This window comes from Bos javanicus, chromosome 4 (genome assembly GCF_032452875.1).
Source record: "Bos javanicus breed banteng chromosome 4, ARS-OSU_banteng_1.0, whole genome shotgun sequence".
In the NCBI taxonomy this organism is placed as follows: Eukaryota; Metazoa; Chordata; class Mammalia; order Artiodactyla; family Bovidae; genus Bos; species Bos javanicus.
Genome location: NC_083871.1, coordinates 107,428,262 through 107,445,412, shown reverse-complemented (window position 1 = coordinate 107,445,412; position 17,151 = coordinate 107,428,262). Strand labels below are relative to the sequence as shown.

General features: G+C 49.9%; 1 protein-coding gene across 2 annotated transcripts in view; it reads right to left on the bottom strand.

The window, feature by feature from the left end:
* CLCN1 (chloride voltage-gated channel 1) overlaps positions 1-12,719 on the bottom strand; it is a 37,479-nt gene extending 24,760 nt beyond the window's left edge. For both annotated transcript variants that reach the window (XM_061414991.1, XM_061414992.1), the window contains exons 1-7: positions 12,525-12,719; positions 9,134-9,254; positions 8,611-8,742; positions 7,906-8,034; positions 7,479-7,612; positions 5,755-5,832; positions 4,638-4,716 (exon numbers count right to left, since the gene is read on the bottom strand). In XM_061414991.1, the coding sequence (XP_061270975.1) occupies positions 4,638-4,716; positions 5,755-5,832; positions 7,479-7,612; positions 7,906-8,034; positions 8,611-8,742; positions 9,134-9,254; positions 12,525-12,704 (853 nt within the window). In that variant the 5' untranslated portion in view covers positions 12,705-12,719. The remainder of the gene's footprint in view (positions 1-4,637; positions 4,717-5,754; positions 5,833-7,478; positions 7,613-7,905; positions 8,035-8,610; positions 8,743-9,133; positions 9,255-12,524) is intronic.
* Positions 12,720-17,151: the final 4,432 nt, after the last annotated feature.

Sequence of the window (17,151 nt, the reverse complement as noted above, 5' to 3'; positions counted from 1 at the left end):
CCAGACTCAGCAAGCCAGCTGCCTATTTAACATCACTTGGAGATGTTGCAGGAACTTCAAACTCAATGTATTCAAAGCGAAATTTATCAACTCTCTTAGACCTGTTTCACTTCCTATATTCCCTATCTTGCTTGCAATACCACTATCCACCGCATGTTCCTCCTTATAAAACAGAGTTAGCCTAGATTCCTCCTCCTTTCTTATCTTTCATAACCTCACATAAATCAGCCACCAGGTCCCATTCATTTTCTTTTCTCTCACCCTTATATGTCATCCTGTTCTCTATCCCCTCTGCCTCTGCCCAGTTCAGTTTCTCACCATCTAGCATCATCAGGACTATGACAATAGTCTTCTTGTTAATCCTGGATAAATCCTGTTAATCCACAGGCCAGTTCTGTCTGGCCAAAGCTGGCCGTGTCACTATCTTGTTTGAAACTCTTCCCTGACTCCCCTTCACCCACGACAGCATTTCCCAAAGTCGGGTCCATGAGATACTACGAGTTCCCTAAAGAGGGTTCTTGCAAAAAGGATTCTGTGGGAAATACTGTCTTTGAGCCACACATGGGATATTCACAGGACATGTCAGCGTATTGAACGTTCTGAGAACTCTTCCTGTTTAAAAAACTATCTATTCAACACAGTACTTTCCAACGTATCTGATCTTGGAACACTGTTTATATGTTATGTCTACTAACACCATGAACTGTGTTCTGTACAACATATTCAGGCAAACTCTAGCCTAGAGAATGAATGAAACTGACATTATTGAGCATTTCCTATGATGACCTTCATGAATCACCCCCCAGGTACCTGTCCAGACTCATTTCCTGTCATTTCTTCCCCTGTGTCCTCTAGCAATGCTCATGTATTGACATTCTATTCCTGAATGTCTTGACTGTGCAATGCTGTTTCTTCTCTCCAGAATATTCTTTGCACTTTGCCCAGGCTGCCACTTGGATGCTTCTCTGAGTGGGCTGTGATGGTCTGCTGGCCTTCCTGTCTACCCTTTCTGCTGTGGGTACCTGCAAGCATAGTAACCAGCATAGCACCCAGAGGTGCTGCCTCTGCTCACGGCAGAGGGCATATATGGAGTCGTTTCAGCCAAATGTTGAAGTAGATTTCATCAGTGTAAGGCATTAAGAGTTGACTACAGAGTGAATAAATTACTCTAATACTAATTTTTTTTTCTTTTAGAATTAATCCATATTTGTAAAATATAGCTATCAAATAAGGTTATCTGCAAGTTCATTTAATATTTGCCACTTACTACTAATATCCTAAAAACAAAACATTTTAACTTTTCAATGCTTAACATTTTCTTATGTCAAGAGCCATGCTTTATATGTAACTTAACTATTTGCCTCTCCCAGTGTCTAGACAGGATCATGAAGAACCTTCCTCATTCATCCCAGAAGTTCTAGTATTACGCAAAAAAAAAAAAAATCATATTCTCTTCACTTTAAAAGAATCTGGATTAAAAACAAAACAACAAAAAATGCTACCTTCTAAAAGTGTTCTTCAGACCTTCTGGATTTATAAGGCAAAAGACTCAATAAAGGTGAGAGTGGGTATAAATGTAGTGTGAACACATGAACTTGTGCAGAAATTCCAACAGGCTAGCCTTCACTGCCGGGGACACTGACTTTAATGACAAGAGCTGACCACAGTAGTGCAAGCAGGATGCCAGCTAGCTCGTTTGCCAGCCCATGTCCCTGATGCTGTGTGCGTTGCTTTAGCATCAGTTCAAGTGAGCATGGTACATTTTCATTAACTGTTAATGTTTATACATGTATCATTCCTGAGCCAAGTCATCTTGGTTTCCCGAAGACTCTTCTATGAAAGGACTGACTACATTTTCATAATTGAAAGATACCTCTAACAGCTGGTGCATTTATGAAGCAGATGCTTTTCCTGCAATTCTGCTTCTCCAATTGTTAACATGGTATCTTTTTTTATCACCAATGAATCCAACCAGTGATCTATATAATCCTTGCTCTGTTAATCTGGTTACAACTGTTACCAATGAGTAAATAAACAGATACAGCAGCTGTCTCTGACCATGCACACTTGTTAGTCATCCAGGACAAGGAAAAGTCTGAAAAGTTGCCCTTTGTTTAACGGTAGGAAAGTGCTAAACTCAACTTACATTGCAGTCAAGGGAAAATGAGCCTTTAATTCTCATCTGTAGTCCTCATCTAAAGCTGACCATTGGCACTTGCTTGGTGGTTCAGTGGTTCAGATTCTGCACTGCCAATGAGGGGGCCGGGTTCAATCCCTGGTCTGAGAACTAAGATCCTGCATGCTGTGCAGCATGCCCAAAATAAAAATAAAGCTGACTATTCATCTAAATGTCTTTCCAGGTGGTGCTAGTGGTAAAGAAACTGCCTGCCAATGCAAGAAATGCAGAAGATATAGGTTCCATCCCTGGGTCAGGAAGATCCCCTGGAGGAGGAAATGGCAACCCATTCCAGTATTCTTGCTGGAAAATCCTGTGGACAAAGGAGCCTGGCAGGCCACAGTCCATGAGGTTGCACAGAGCTGGACACAACTGAGCACACACATACATTAACCTAAATAAGGTCCACTTAAACTCCCAAGAAAGGCAATGCCAAAGAATGCTCAAACTGCCGCACAATTGCACTCATTTCACATGCTAGCAAAGTGATGCTCAAAATTCTCCAAGCCAGGCTTCAACAGGTCATGAACTTCCAGATGTTCAGGCTGGATTTAGGAAAGGCAGAGGAACCAGAGATCAAACTGCCAACATCCATTAGATCATAGAAAAAGCAAGAGAGTTCCAGAAAAACATTTACTTCTGCTTTATTGACTACGCCAAAGCCTTTGACTGTGTGGATCACAACAAACTGTGGAAAATTCTTCAAGAGATGGGGATACCAGACCACCTGACCTGCCTCCTGAGAAATCTGTATGCAGGTCAAGACACAACAGTTAGAACTGGACATGGAACAACAGACTGGTTCCAAATCAGGAAAGGAGTATGTCAACTCAAGGCTGTATATTGTTACCCTGCTTATTTAACTTATATGCAGAGTACATCATAAGAAATGCTGGACAGGATGAAGCACAAGCTTGCCGGGAGAAATATCAATAACCTCAGATATGCAGATAATGCCACCCTTATGGCAGAAAGCGAAGAAGAACTAAAGAATCTCTTGATGAAACTGAAAGAGGAAAGTGAAAAAGTTGTTTTAAAACTCAACATTCAGAAAACTAAGATCATGGCATCTGGTCCCACCACTTCATGGCAAATAGATGGGGAAACAGTGGCAGACTTTATTTTTTTGTGTTCCAAAATCACTGCAGATAGTGACTGCAGCCATGAAATGAAAACACACTTGCTCCTTGGAAGAAAAGCTATGACCAACCTAGACAGCATATTAAAAAGCAGAGACATTACTTTGCCAACAAAGCTCCATCTACTCAAAGCTATAGTTTTTCCAGTAGTCATGTATGAATGTAAGAGTTGGACTATAAAGAAAGCTGAGCACCAAAGAATTAATGCTTTTGAATTGTGGTGTTAGAGAAGACTTTTGAGAGTCTCTTGGACAGCAAGGAGATCCAACCAGTCTATCCTAAAGGAAACCAGTCCTGAATATTCATTGGAAAGACTGATGCTGAAGCTGAAATTCCAATACTTTGGCCAACTGATGTGAAGAACTGACTCATTTGAAAAGACACTGATGCTGGTAAAGATTGAAGGTGGGAGGAGAAGGGGATGACAGAGGATGAGATGGTTGGATGGCATCACCAACTCTACGGACATGAGTTTGAGTAAGCTCCAGGAATTGGTGATGGACAGGGAGGCCTGGAGTGCTGCCGTCCATGGGGTGACAAAGAGTCAGACACAACTGAGCGACTGAATTGAACTGAAACTCCCATGCCCTTAACAAGATACAAGCAAAGGTAAGTCTTCTTTTGGAGAAGAAAATACATACAGATGTCAACTAGATAGAGATGTCAATTACACTTCAATTTAAAAAATGACAACCAAAAAAATGAATGATTAAAGAGCAAAAAAGAAAAAAAATGTACACAGAAGTCCCCTGTAAGAAGTGTAATAAGTGAAGGGCAAAAATATCCAACAATACAAAAGGCTGTCTAGCTTCCCGAGTGGCACAGTGGTAAAGAATCCGCCTGCCCATGCTGGAGACACAGAGACGTGAGTGGATTCAGTCCCTGGGTCCAGAAGAGCCCCTGGAGGAGGAAATGGCAATGGAAACCCATGCCAGTTTTCCTGCCTGGGAAATCCCATGGACAGAAGAGCCTGGAGGGCTACAGTCCATGGGGTCGCAAAGAGTCAGACACAACTGAGCACTCACAAACACAATGTAAGTAGGGGTCCCACAGAGGCCACCTCGGTTTTCCTTCCTTGTTCTCCCACTTACTAACAGCAAGTCACATACTCTCTCTCTTTAATATCAACCTCATACAGCTCTGGGCAGGAAGGGATGTAAAGTCTTTAGAACACTGCCGGCACATAGTAAATGCTCACTAAAAGCTATCTGGCTTTACCCTTGTTTAAACTGGTAATACTCAAACTTGGGGATGCTGGCAGTAACCATTTTGGGAGCAAGAACAGGCAAGTGCACTGATGCAGGAGCGGGTATATCACTTGCCTCCAAGAGGTGTCCCAAAACAGCAGCCGACTCCCACGGCACAGCCCACCGTCAGCATGTCAGTGTAGTAGTACGGCTGCTACTAGGGGACAGATAGAGGGGGAGAGACAGACAGAGGTCGAGAGGCAGGGAGAGGAAGGCGGGCAGGAGAGGAAGGAAAACAGGCAAGGAGGGGGGACAGAGAAGGAGAGACTTGAGTCACAGGGAACCCATCACAGGGACCTCATCTCCCCAGTGCCATCCCAGGCCAAGAGAAACTCAGTTAGTTTGGCAAACAGGAATTGATCTCATAGCGCAAAGCCAGACATAGAAAATGAACCGGTTAGGTAAATTTACAGAAGGCAGGTAAGCCTAAATGGTCACCAGAGAGGGGGGCTGGGGACAATCGGGGCCAGAAGTATTAACAGGAAAGGGCTTTGGCAAATGGCAAGAGCGAGCCAGCTGCTTCTAAAAGAACACACAGCTCTCTGGTTTAAGAAAGTGAGTGATTCGGGATGTGATTCAGGGTCACTCCCTGAAAAGCCCACCTCCATCCCCCTTCCGCGAGCAGTCCCTCACCCCCAGCCCACCCCAAAGCTTATGAGAGCACCCCCCTCCACAACCCCTCAGGCCAACTGGGATAGGGAGGAAGTGAAACTTGCCTCCGACAGGGGCTGCGAAGCAGCAGCCCACGCCCACAGCGCAGGCCGACACCAGGAGGTCAAGCTGCCCAGGCACGGTCTGCAACAGAGGAGCGCGGGGACGAGGCAGTGGAGGGCTAGGGCGCGGCTGGAGCGCACGAGACGCGGGGTGGAGGACCAGGAACTACAAAGGGACGGGGCGGCCCCCGAGGGAATCGCGGAGGGTAACTGACATGGTGGCCAGCGGCAGAGCGGACCATGTGCGACCTCCCCCAACCCTGAGGCAGGGGCCGGATAGGGGAGGGAGGGTGTCAAGGGACCAGCAAGGGCTTAAACAGCGGCATCCTGTGGCTGGAAGAGGCGGGCCGGGGGCACGTGGATGCAGGCTGCGGGAGCGGGGATTAGCGCAGTGCCCGGCTCAGCATCGCGGCCAAGGCAGCCCAGCCCCGGGCCGCCAGCGCGCACAGCCCCACCTCCTTTGCCCTTCTCAGCCTTACCTCATACACCCCACAGAACACCGACATGAATTTGCTGAGGATGGCCGCGCAGATGCTGGCAATGTGAACAAAAGGGCCCTGGGAGAGAGGAGGGGGACGAGGGCTCAGGGCCAGGGGTCGGGTGGGGGGGCTTGGTGGCATTCTTGGACAGACATCGGTTGCTCCGGACACCACCAGGGGCTAGAAATACAGCTAAGATAGAAGCTGTGCCTTCGCAGAGGATCAACCCAGGGAGGAAGGGAGGTGATGCCCAGCACATTATCATTTCAGAAAATTCTAGAGGCTGTGAAGAAACTGACTAGTCAAAACTATGGTTTTTCCTGTGGTCATGTATGGATGTGAGAGTTGGGCATAAAGAAGGCTGAGTGCTGAAGAACTGATGCTTTTGAACTGGTGTTGGAGAAGACTCTTGAGAGTCCTCTGCACTACAAGGAGATCCAACCAGTCCATCCTAAGGGAAATCAGTCCTGAATATTCACTGGAAGGACTGAGGCTGAAGCTGAAGCTCCAATATGTTGGCCACCTGATGCGAAGAACTGACTCATTGGAAAAGACCCTGATGCTGGGAAAGATTGAAGGCAGGAGGAGAAGGGGACGACAGAGGATGAGGTAGTTGGATGGCATCACCGACTCAATGGACATGAGTTTGAGCAAACTCTGGGAGATAGGGAAGGACAGGAAAGCCTGGCGTGCTGCAGTCCATGGGGTCTCAAAGAGTCAGACACGACTGAGTGGCTGAACACCAGAAGAGAGAGAGGAAAGACAAGGGTGGGGTGGGGAAGGTCACAGCTGAGTAGGGCCTTGATGGACGTGAAGGCAGAAGGGTTCTCAGTAGAACAATGCTCTAGGCTGAGGGCACAGCAAGTACAAGAACCTGGAGGGGGGCAGACTTGGTGGCTGAGCGGCAGAAACTGCCTTGTCATTCCAGCACCGGAAGGAGGAGTAGCCTTGGAGGACAGAGAGGAGCCTAATCACCACAGGCTCTGGGAAATAAGTTTGGACTTCATTTTGAAAGGAATGGAGGGACTTCTCGGGGTGGTCCAGTGGTTTTAAGACCCTGTACTTCCACCACAGGGGGTGTAGGATTGATCGGTCGGGGAACTAAGATCCCATATGTTGAATGGCCAAAAGAAAAAAAAAAAGAAGTGAAAAGTTATTTGAAGTTCCTAACCAGAGGGCAGTTATTTCTGATACCATTTCTAAAAGATTACTCTGGTTGCAGCAGGGCAAGAAGTTACATGTAACTTCTTACAAGGTTACAAGTAACCTTGAAAAAAAAGCACAGCCTCTTTTAGGTCTCAGTTTTCACAGGGTTTGTCTGGATTGTCTCTAAGGCAGTGGTTCTCAGCTGGGGGAGATTCTGCCCCCAGGGGACATCTGGCGATGTCTGGAGACTTTCCGATTGTCATAACGCGTGGCTGCAGCTGGCTTGTAGGAGGGACAGGCTGGGGAGGTTGCTAATCATCCTACAAATGCACAGGACGGCCCCCTAGAACCAAGAATTACTCAGATGCCAGTAGTGATTGCCCCAAAGGTGACTCTGCTCTAAGCTACTCCCAGCTCTGATGTTTTTTTGTCGTTGTGCCCCAGGGTGAGGACCTTCCCTGATACCCTAGGAATCCCTATGGTCCCAACCTCCCCACCCCCACCAGCTCCCTCTAGACTCTGTGGCGCCCTCTGCTGGAGGGCCTGCCCAGCTCACCCCGCAGAAACTGGAGTCTTACCTCTTTCCCTACAGGAATGCCACTGCCCAGTCCTGCGGTCAGGGCCACTACCTTGGCCACGAAGGCCTTAAGGGTGAGATACTCCTTCAGGACCACCCCGCGAAGAATTGTCTTCATTTCAGGGATTCCAGAGCCTAAAAGCGTGTTGTTGTTTTGTTGTTGTTGTTGTTTTAAGTGATTATGTGCAAGTTTAAGCTGGAGGTTAAAGGTAGATGGACATCCAGACAGTGGACATGGGGATGGAGCGAGAGGTCTTGTGGTGGCGGGGGTGGGAGTTGGGGGTTGGTGAGCGGGGAGAGCGGGACAGTGGCAAAGCGGAAAACAGGCTTGGGAGGGAGGGGAGGAGGGGCGTGCGAGGTCTACAGACCCCTGAGATGCTGTGGGTTATGGTGATAGCGTGCCGAGGTGGGATCTGGGAAATTCTCACCGACAGCCTGGGGAGAGATGATCTGGCAGAAGAGGGCGCTGAAGAGGATGAGGATTAGGGGGAAGCCGACCCAGACCAGGAACTGCAGAGGCAGGCTGGGCTGCATCTGGTAGTAGGACCACTTGTAGGCTGCGGAAACAGGCGTCCAGGCTCAGTATTACGAGGATGGACCGCGTGTCGGAGCGCCCCGACGCCCGCAGCGGGGAGAGCCGTGCTAAGACCATGCTCGAGTGGCCAGTGTCCCCACTGGACCTCAGAAGTGGCTCTATTCTCACTGGACTCGTGGGGGGATCTGAGCTGGGGGAGGTGACATGACCCATTCGAGTTCCCACCACCTGTGGGCAGTCGAGTGGACCCCAGTGCAGCAAACCACAGTGAGGGCACCTCCTTAGAGACTGTGGGCACCCAGCCACTTGTTACCCTGGCACGAGGGGCTCCTGGGACTCCACATGTTTCCAGTTGCCCGAACTGCAAAGCCCTCGGAAAACTAGCACAAGCTGGTCACCCTACGAGAGAGGTGCCCACAGCCTGGCTGATAGAAAGGGACAGGGAAAATGGATCTGGGTCTGGTGTCCCTGGACTAGCGTCACACCTGTTCTTCTCTGAGCACCATCCCGAAGCTCCCCCAGCTTACCCTAGGTGGAAACTCTAGAACAACCGCAGTGTGGGGAGGGCTAGGGGGGCAAAGGGCCACGTTACACCTACCCTGAAGCATTTTGGCACTGACATAATCCATGCACCAGCTAACCAGAGCCATTAGGAGCCCCAGAAGCACCAGAAAGATCCAGTCTTCCCCTAACTTTCTTCTCACCACAAGTCCCAGGCGGTGCATACAATCTAGGAAAAGAAAGAACAGAGGAGCAGGTAACCAGTCGCTGCTCTGGGTGTGCGGCTTAGGGCTGGGAGCTGAGGGCCTCTAGGGCTCTGGTCTGTACATCTCATTCCCTGAGTTCCTTCTCACCTCTCTGCCCTTCAGAAGGCACCAGAGTCCAATTCCTCTCTGGCTACTTGATTCCCTTCTAAACTCTGGTTTCTTGGGGCTGTGTGGGAGGGATGGTGGGAAGGTAGTGTTAGAAGGACATGGGAGCCGTGTCTTTTCCTTGGAGGAGGGCTTTGGTGTGCAGATGGGGACCGTGAGTCAGAAATACACAACGAGTCTTCAGAGTTACTACCCTAGTCCCTGTACCTCTTTCCTCTCCAGACACCTCCATTCCCCTGTCCCCGTCACCTTGACATTTAGAAGAGTGATCCTCGTCCTTGCTGTCCATGGAAACGCTGGAGCCCATCGTCTTGGGCATCTCGTTGTCCTGCTCCTTGCCTGACAACTGCCCTTTGTGATGGCCATAGATCTGGATAGAGGGAGATGGGAAAGGTCTGTCTCGTTGAAAAGTCAAAAGAAATAGGAGGAAGTATATAGAAGGAAATGGCAACCTACTCCAGTACTCTTGCCTGGAAAATCCCATGAACGGAGGAGCCTGGTAGGCTACAGTCCATGGGGTCGCAAAGAGTCGGACACGACTGAGCGACTTCACTTCACTTCATATAGACCCACAGATAAATCGAACAAACAGCTTTTTAAAATCCTGGGTGTTTGGTGCCCTGTGACAACCTAGAGGGGTGGGATGGGGTGGGAAGTGGAAGGGAGGTTCAAGACAGAGGGGACCTATGTACACCTATGGCTGATTCATGTTGATGTACAGTAGAAGCCAGCACAACATTGTAAAGCAGTGATCCTCCAATCAAAAATATATAGATTTTTAAAAATCCTGGGTGTTGATGGCCTCATGCAGGGTCACTTGGGTCATCAATGCCCTCTACTCCCCACCATCCATCCACACATTTCCCACTCCTCACCCTTGTCCATCCATCCACTCTCCTGCCCATCTGTACTCATCTCTCTCAACAGCAGCCTTCAGCAAGGGAACCAATTCCTACTCTGAAGCAGGGATACGAGAACTGTGCTAAAACTGGGCATCTGCGTCAATGACATGTTTTGTGTGTCACTGCTTCCTGCTTCTTGGCCCCTCTGTCACTTCCCTGGACCCCCCTCACACTGACATGGACGGGGTGAGGACAGGCTAGCAGGTAACTCCTGGTGGCTCTTGGCCTTGGGTATCTAGCTTTAATGAGGCTCCTCGGATGCCCTACCAGGCTTAGAGAAGACCCATCCACGTCCCCTCCCCGTGCTTGTAGGCACAAACTGGACCCAGCCCCCAAAAGGCAGGTCAGTCTACTTCTTCCCGAAGTAGAGCATGTGTGTTTGGGGTGTTGTATGTGTGCAAGGTATCCTAACTCCTTTTAGCCTGCCCCACCTCCACTACACTAACTCTGTCCTCTGGGGCCAGGGTCAGGCCAGGCCACGTTGCTGGTTCTCGGAGAGCCTGAGTGGAGGAGATCTGATTTCACAATACGAGCAGTAGAGTTTATGCCTGAATCCTGAGCAGGAGGCATTAATACCCTGTGCTGGGATGAGGTTAGTGACTGAAGGGAGCCGTGTTTTCCTCTATGCCCTCCCCAGACCCAAGAGAAGACACTTCCTTTGGGGGCCAGCACATGGACTACCTCAACCCACCTCAGGTCCCAGGCTGGAGGAGATGAGAAGTGGGTGCTACACACCAAACCTGGGCTTGGAAACACTAAAAGAGTCCAATCTGGGGACTTCCCTGGTGGTCCAGTGGTGAAGAAGCCACCTTGCAATGCAGGGGACTCGGGTTCAACCCCTGGTCAGGGAACCAAGATCCCACAAGCTAAGCCACAGCTACTGAGCCTGAAGACGATCTGGAGCCCAAGGCACAGCTAGAGAGTCCATGTGCCACAACGGAAGATCCGTGTGCCGTAGCTAAGACCCAAAGAGGTCAAATAAATAAATAAATTTATAAAATAAAAATAAAAGAGCCAAATCTGTGCTGGGTGGACTAGGACTCACCATCTGAGTAGGGCTGGGAGGGGGAAGAGAAGTCAAGGCTGAAAGGGACATATTGTCTGGATTCATGAGTGTAGGGCCGGGGATGGGAGGTTGGATGCAAAGATGCTGACAATTGATAATTAATCACTGGGCAAGGGGTACTTGGGGATTCATTACACCACTCTTTCTATTTTTGTATAAGTGTGAAATTTCCATAATAAGATTTAAGCAGAGAAAACGGAAGTCCGAGCTCCCCTCTTTGCACCTGCCCAGCCTGACTTCCCGAGTCCCTTCAGCTTCGTGCTGGTGTGCTCACTTTGCTCGCCATCACCAGAAGGCGCCGTAGCTGCATCTTTACTAAGTTGACATCCCACTCAGACCGCGTACCTGGGGACAGAGAGCCCAGGACCATAAGTGGGGGGTCTTCCTGTCCAACCCCGCACTGTGTTCCGGGCTACCTTCTCCAGGAAGCCTGCTCTGACTCACCACTGGAGCCTCCCCTGGCTTTTGTGCCCTCGCCCCCCAGCTGATTCTCCAGGAACTGCCCCCACCCACCATCCTCAGGCCAGGTCCGGATTGAGATGTGGATTCTCTGGACCCCCAGCACGGAGATCCCCAGCCTAGCCCTCAGCTCCCCTGCCCTGCCCACAGTCTACCCCTCATCAGCTAAAACATTTTTAAATCCTGATTTCCTGGTCTCCGCCCCTGACAGGTTCCATCCTGTCCCTCTACAGGCACGTTCATGCTGAACTTAACCTGGGTATTTATCTGCAACAAGTTCCCAATCTGTCCTTCAGGGATGCCCCCACCATCACTGCCCTTTCCTCAATGTCTACACCTGAAGGATATTTACCCTGGACTCATTGGAAAAGACCCTGATGCTGGGAAAGATTGAAGGCAGCAAGAGAAAAGAGCAACAGAGGATGAGATGGTTGGATGGCATCATCGACTCAATGAACACGAGTCTGAGCAAACTCCAGGAGGCAGCGAAGGACCGGGAAGCCTGGCGGGCTGCCGTCCATGGGGTCACACAGAGTCGGACACAACTGAGAGACTGAACAACAACAAACCCCTAGTTAGTTCACCAGCACCCCCGCCTCCACCCCCACCTCACTGAGATCAGAGCTCTGTATCTCTCCAGGTGCTACCACCTCATGGGACCTCACTTGATGAATCCTCCCACCTGCAAGTTTGATTACATTTCCTCTGCTCATTTGACACTGGTCTGTCTTGGATCACTGACCACGCTCTTCTGTCCATTTTCTCCCCTTATCCCCACCTCTCTGCCTCTGCAGAAGTGTGCATGTGTGTGTTCTGCCGAGGGTGGGAAGGGAGAATCTGGTGGTGCCTGTGTGCAGGGTGAGGGCGTGAGGATGGCTCGGGCACACAGAGGCGTGGGCTCCTCTGCCAGTCCCCTCGTGTAGCTTATGTAAGCACGGGCTCGGCACCCACGTGTGGCTCTGCCTTCTCCCCCACCCCAGATTTGGGGGGTTCAGTTAGTAAAGCTTGTGTTCAGGTGCACGTGTATCTCTATAGAAGGTGCCCACTGGGCTGAACCCAGACCTTTAAAGAATGTTCATATTTGGAACACATGACCATGTACTTTAAGTTAGAAAGATCACGCTGCCCCCTCTCGCCACCTGCCTCTCCATTTCCCCGATCCGTGGCTCCTCTGGCTCCTGGACCCCACCGCCCCCTCCTCTGAGGACTTTACCTGTGTGGGGTGGGCGCTGGCACGGGGGCCCACGTCCCTCCGGAGCCTGCGCTGCAGACCCCCGTCCTCGGAGGGCAGTCCGTAGCTGGTGCAGTGCTCAAAGGGCATGTACTGGTATTGGGGGGCGCTGCCCCACCAGCTGGGCTCGCCCCCACGCTGCTGGGCCCCCGACGGCTCCATGCCCCCGCCCCCGGCCAGGCCTCAGCCTGCTGGCCCCCACACTCCCCCCAGAACAGCTCCTTAAGCCTCTCCTCCTGCCTGTCCCCAAGGCGTCTGGGGCAGAGTGCCCACCCCCGGCTATTTATAGCCATCTCTCCGTCACATGACCCCCCCACTGCCACATCTGATCTGCTTGGGGTCGAAGCAGGTGTGAGAGCCGTGCGGGGGAGGGGTGGGGACAAGAACCTGGGGAGCAGCCCCACAGGGAATTCCCCCAGCAGGACAGGCACCGGCCCCCTCCTGAGTCAGGAAGAGGATTCCAGCCCCAGGCCACTGGTCTGGCTATAAATACCGTCCAGATGAGGGTGGAAGACTGCTTTGAGGCTTTCGGACCTGCGTGCTCCCCGAGTCTGCACCCTCTAAGCAGTCTCCCTCTTTTCTTCCGTCAGTCCATCCTTCCGTGGGGAGGTAGCGGTTGGGAGCTGGGTGGAGTGATTCTAGGGTCCAGAAACACTGGGGAGTGGCTCACCTGGGCGATTAAGCGGTGCCTCTCTGCCATCTTCCCCTGTGGGTTTGTCTCCAGCTCTGGGTGCCCCCCAGGTTTAGTCCTCATCTGTCGGACCAGCTCTCCCAACCCAACTGATGTTCAGCTTTCTCCTCCAGCTCTGCCTTTTCTTGTCTGCCAGAGGCCACTAGTGATGCTTTGGGGTCATACCCTTGACCCCACCTTTATCACCACTGGGTGTGGGGCACAGGGGTAATAGCCTTGGGTTCTGGCATTTCTCCTACTTCCCAGACTGACACATGACAGCCACACCAGCAGCCTGGATGTTCAGGGAGGGACTGAGCTTCCATTTAGAGCACAGAGCATCCCTGGGAGGGCTGTCAGGGCAGGTGAGATAACAGCGGGAGAAGCGGAAGTGGGGCAAGGGATAGGGGGAGCCCAAGGAGAGACGGGAGTGGGCGTTTCTCATGATGAGCCCGACAGACATAAGAGATGACAGGGAAGTACCCTGCTATTCTTCCCTTTTCAGGTCAATAAATAATTTTTGGCCAAGGCCAAACTACTCTGTCTGGCATTATGCTTTTTTTTTTAGACCAATTTTCCTAGTACAGTTCTTCCCTTGTGAACTATTCGCTATTGAAGGAAAGCTATAAACATGAGCCAATGTGTGGTTTGGGATCCATCACCAAGCAAGGTCTGTCCCAGGGACTGCAGGGTAGGGACACTGAACGTCTGGTCTACAATTGAAATTTGTCCCAGGCTAAATGGGACTGTCCAAAGCAGGTGGAAAGATGAATACCATTAAGAGCACCTTTTCTAACATAAATCTGAAGACCTGTAATCTACCCACAAAGATGATAAATGTGTGATTTGAGGCCCTGAACGTTCTGTAACATCTCCCTTCTCCCCAGGCAGAAAATGAAAGAGATCTAATGGGTTGGTGTGAGATGAAAGAAACACTTTTTTAAAATTTTTTTTTTTTTAATCATTTATTTATTTTAATTTGGCTGCACTGGGTCTTAGTTGCTGCATGTGGGATCTAGCTCCCTGTCCAGGGATCGAACCCAGGCCCCCTGCATTGGGAGCGCAGAGTCTTAGCCACTGGACCACCAGGGAAGTCCCTTTTTTAAAATTTTTAAAAAAATATTTGTCTGTTTATTTGGCAGTGTCAAATGTTGGTTCCAGCATGTGGGATCTTCATGGAGACATGCAGGATCTTCCGTTGTGGCACACAGCTTCTCCAGTTTTGAGGCACACAGGCTCAGTTGTGGTGAATGGGCTCGACTGCCCTGTGGCATGTGGAATCTTAGTTCCCTGACCAGGGATCAAACCCATGTCCCCAGCATTGAAAGGCGATTCTTAATCACTGGACCATTAGGACAGTCCCCAAAGAAAAACTTTAATAGGAAAATAGATCGCTAAGAAGAAAGAAAATAGATTGCCAAAGTGAAATTATTTTCTTGCAGGGAGGGGACTTCAGAAACAAGAGATTTCCACCCCTTTGTGGAGGTGGCTCCCCTGAAAGTAGTCAGTTTTTGCAGGAACTTGATAATTCCAAGAAACAGGTATCTAACACAATTGTTTATTTCTCCAGTGTTCCTGAGAAAATCAGGTCCTGGGTGTGGATCCCAGAATTTGAAGGCAAGATCATGGGCATTAAGAAAACCCTCCCAGTCCCCAGGCCGCCTGGAAGCACCAGCTTCAATTCTAAAAACCAGACTCTGAAATCAGAAGGGTCAAGGAGCTCTCCAGCTGCTAGCTCTGAAGGGTAAGCATTTGAGAGTAAGGATCTTCAGTCTTAGCTCAAAGATTAAAATCTCCTGAGTTATCATCCTGCAAGAGAACAATAAAATATAAACTGTGCCCATCCCACCCCCAACACCCCATGGGCTCAGTGCTTTTATTTGGAAGGCCAGTGATGGGTTTCTGGTGAGTCCTTTGAAAAGCTCCTAAATTTGGAAACAAATTCACAACCATGCATTTACCTATGATATGTATACTGAATAAGATATGTATTCTTTGGGGTTTTAATAGATTTTCTTGAGGTCCAAGCTTAAAACCTATAAACCTATAGGCTTATGGAATTGCCATTTGAAGGAAGGTTGCTGAAATGACCGTCCGGGACACAGGTGTGTGGGAGTGTGTTGAGGTATAGAAGGTTGTGAACGACCCTGCTCCTTGGGATCCCCGAATCAATTTAAGCAGGAACTTTCTCCCTGGGTGACACCCTTGTTTTCAGATTCCCACCTCTTGAAGTCTGGGCTTTCCAACTGCTGGACAATACACCATGATATTCTTCTTAAGAGGCTTTTAGTCATGGCTTGCCCATTCCACATCAAGCCTAGCATGGGACCCATGACCACCAACTTTCTGAAATTTCCCCCAGGCAACTGTAACTTCCTCTGAACACCCTTCTTTGTAGTTGTCCTCACTGGTAGTCATTTCCTCTATGCTCACTGAACCTTGCCTCCCAGATCTTTCAAAGGCCTGGTCCCTTCCCTCCCCTGCATATGACGCCTTTCCAACACTGGACAGGACTCTTTCTCCCTCTTCTGGATTTTTGAACATGGTACACTTTTCCCCCTGTTCTCTACCCAACAAGGGCTAAGATGGAATAGTCTTTCTTTTGGTCTCAGGCTCCTCACAACTCAGTGGGGAAAATCTATAGTCCCAAAAAGTAAGGAGGGAGGAAAAAAAAAAACAAACCTTTTGCTAAGAAAAAAAGTCACAGAAGCAAAATTGTTGAACTCAAGCTGACAGATTGTTACCCATCCTGGCCTCTGTTCCCTTAGACGTTAAAAGTCAGTGTCTGCCCCAAAGTGAGCAGGCAATGGCACCCCACTCCAGTACTCTTGCCTGGAAAATCCCATGGATGGAGGAGCCTGGTAGGCTGCAGTCCATGGGGTCGCTAAGAGTCGGACATGACTGAGCGACTTCACTTTCACTTTTCACTTTCATGCATTGGAGAAAGAAATGGCAACCCACTCCATTGTTCTTGCCTGAAGAATCCTAGGGATGGGGGAGCCTGGTGGGCTGCCATCTATGGGGTCGCACAGAGTCGGACACGACTGAAGCGACTTAGCAGCAGCAGCCCCAAAGTGAGCGCCAAATGTTAACTTGTGTCATTAAACTGAAGTTCACGCTCAGAGATGGTAACAGCATCTGTAATGAGTTAACCCTAAGTGATCCACCACGCATCCTCCCGCTTCATCCTCAGAAGGTAGCATCCTTCCTTCTTTTAAGGCAGCAACGATTTACCCATGTTTAAATAAGGGTGAGGTTAGGCACCTTAGCCAAGGTCTCTGATACCTTAAAAGGACAAGCCAGTATTCAAAATCTATTTAATTCTGGAGTCTGTGTCCTTAAAGCTACAGCTTTTTCTTCTGTATAAATTGAAGTTTCTGAGCCTCATTTTCCTCTTCTGAAGAACCGGGGTGATTACACCCTCCTGACTTGTGGGAGGATGGTGTAAAGCTGCAAGCATAGGGCCTGGGAGACGCACTGTGTTCAGGCAGCTGGAGCTGTTATTAACATCTTTGCCTCAGACCACTTTCTCCTTCTACCGGAATATCCCACTTGCTCCATTTCTTCCTGTTATTCTCTTCGTTATCACGGGAGATGGGATGGGGGGAGGGCAGCAAAGAACCGCCCCCAGTTCTAGAACGGGGATAATTTTAGAAGAGAATCCCCTGGCAGAGGACACGGAGCTGTGAAATTCAACCTGACGCCCTTATCCAAGGGTGGGGCGGGGAGGACAGGGAGCCCAGCTCAGCAGATGCTGCTCTGTAAGCCCTGAACACACCCAGCTCCCACAGGCTGTCCTCCCACTCACTGCTCCAGGGCCCTTCCCTCCAGAGGTACCCGGGGCCAGCCTGCTCCTACAGCCTTTGCCCTCAGTTCTTCAGCCAGTTCCTCTTTCCACCCGCTGATGCTTCAGCTCAACTTCATCCCTCTTTGCTCTTC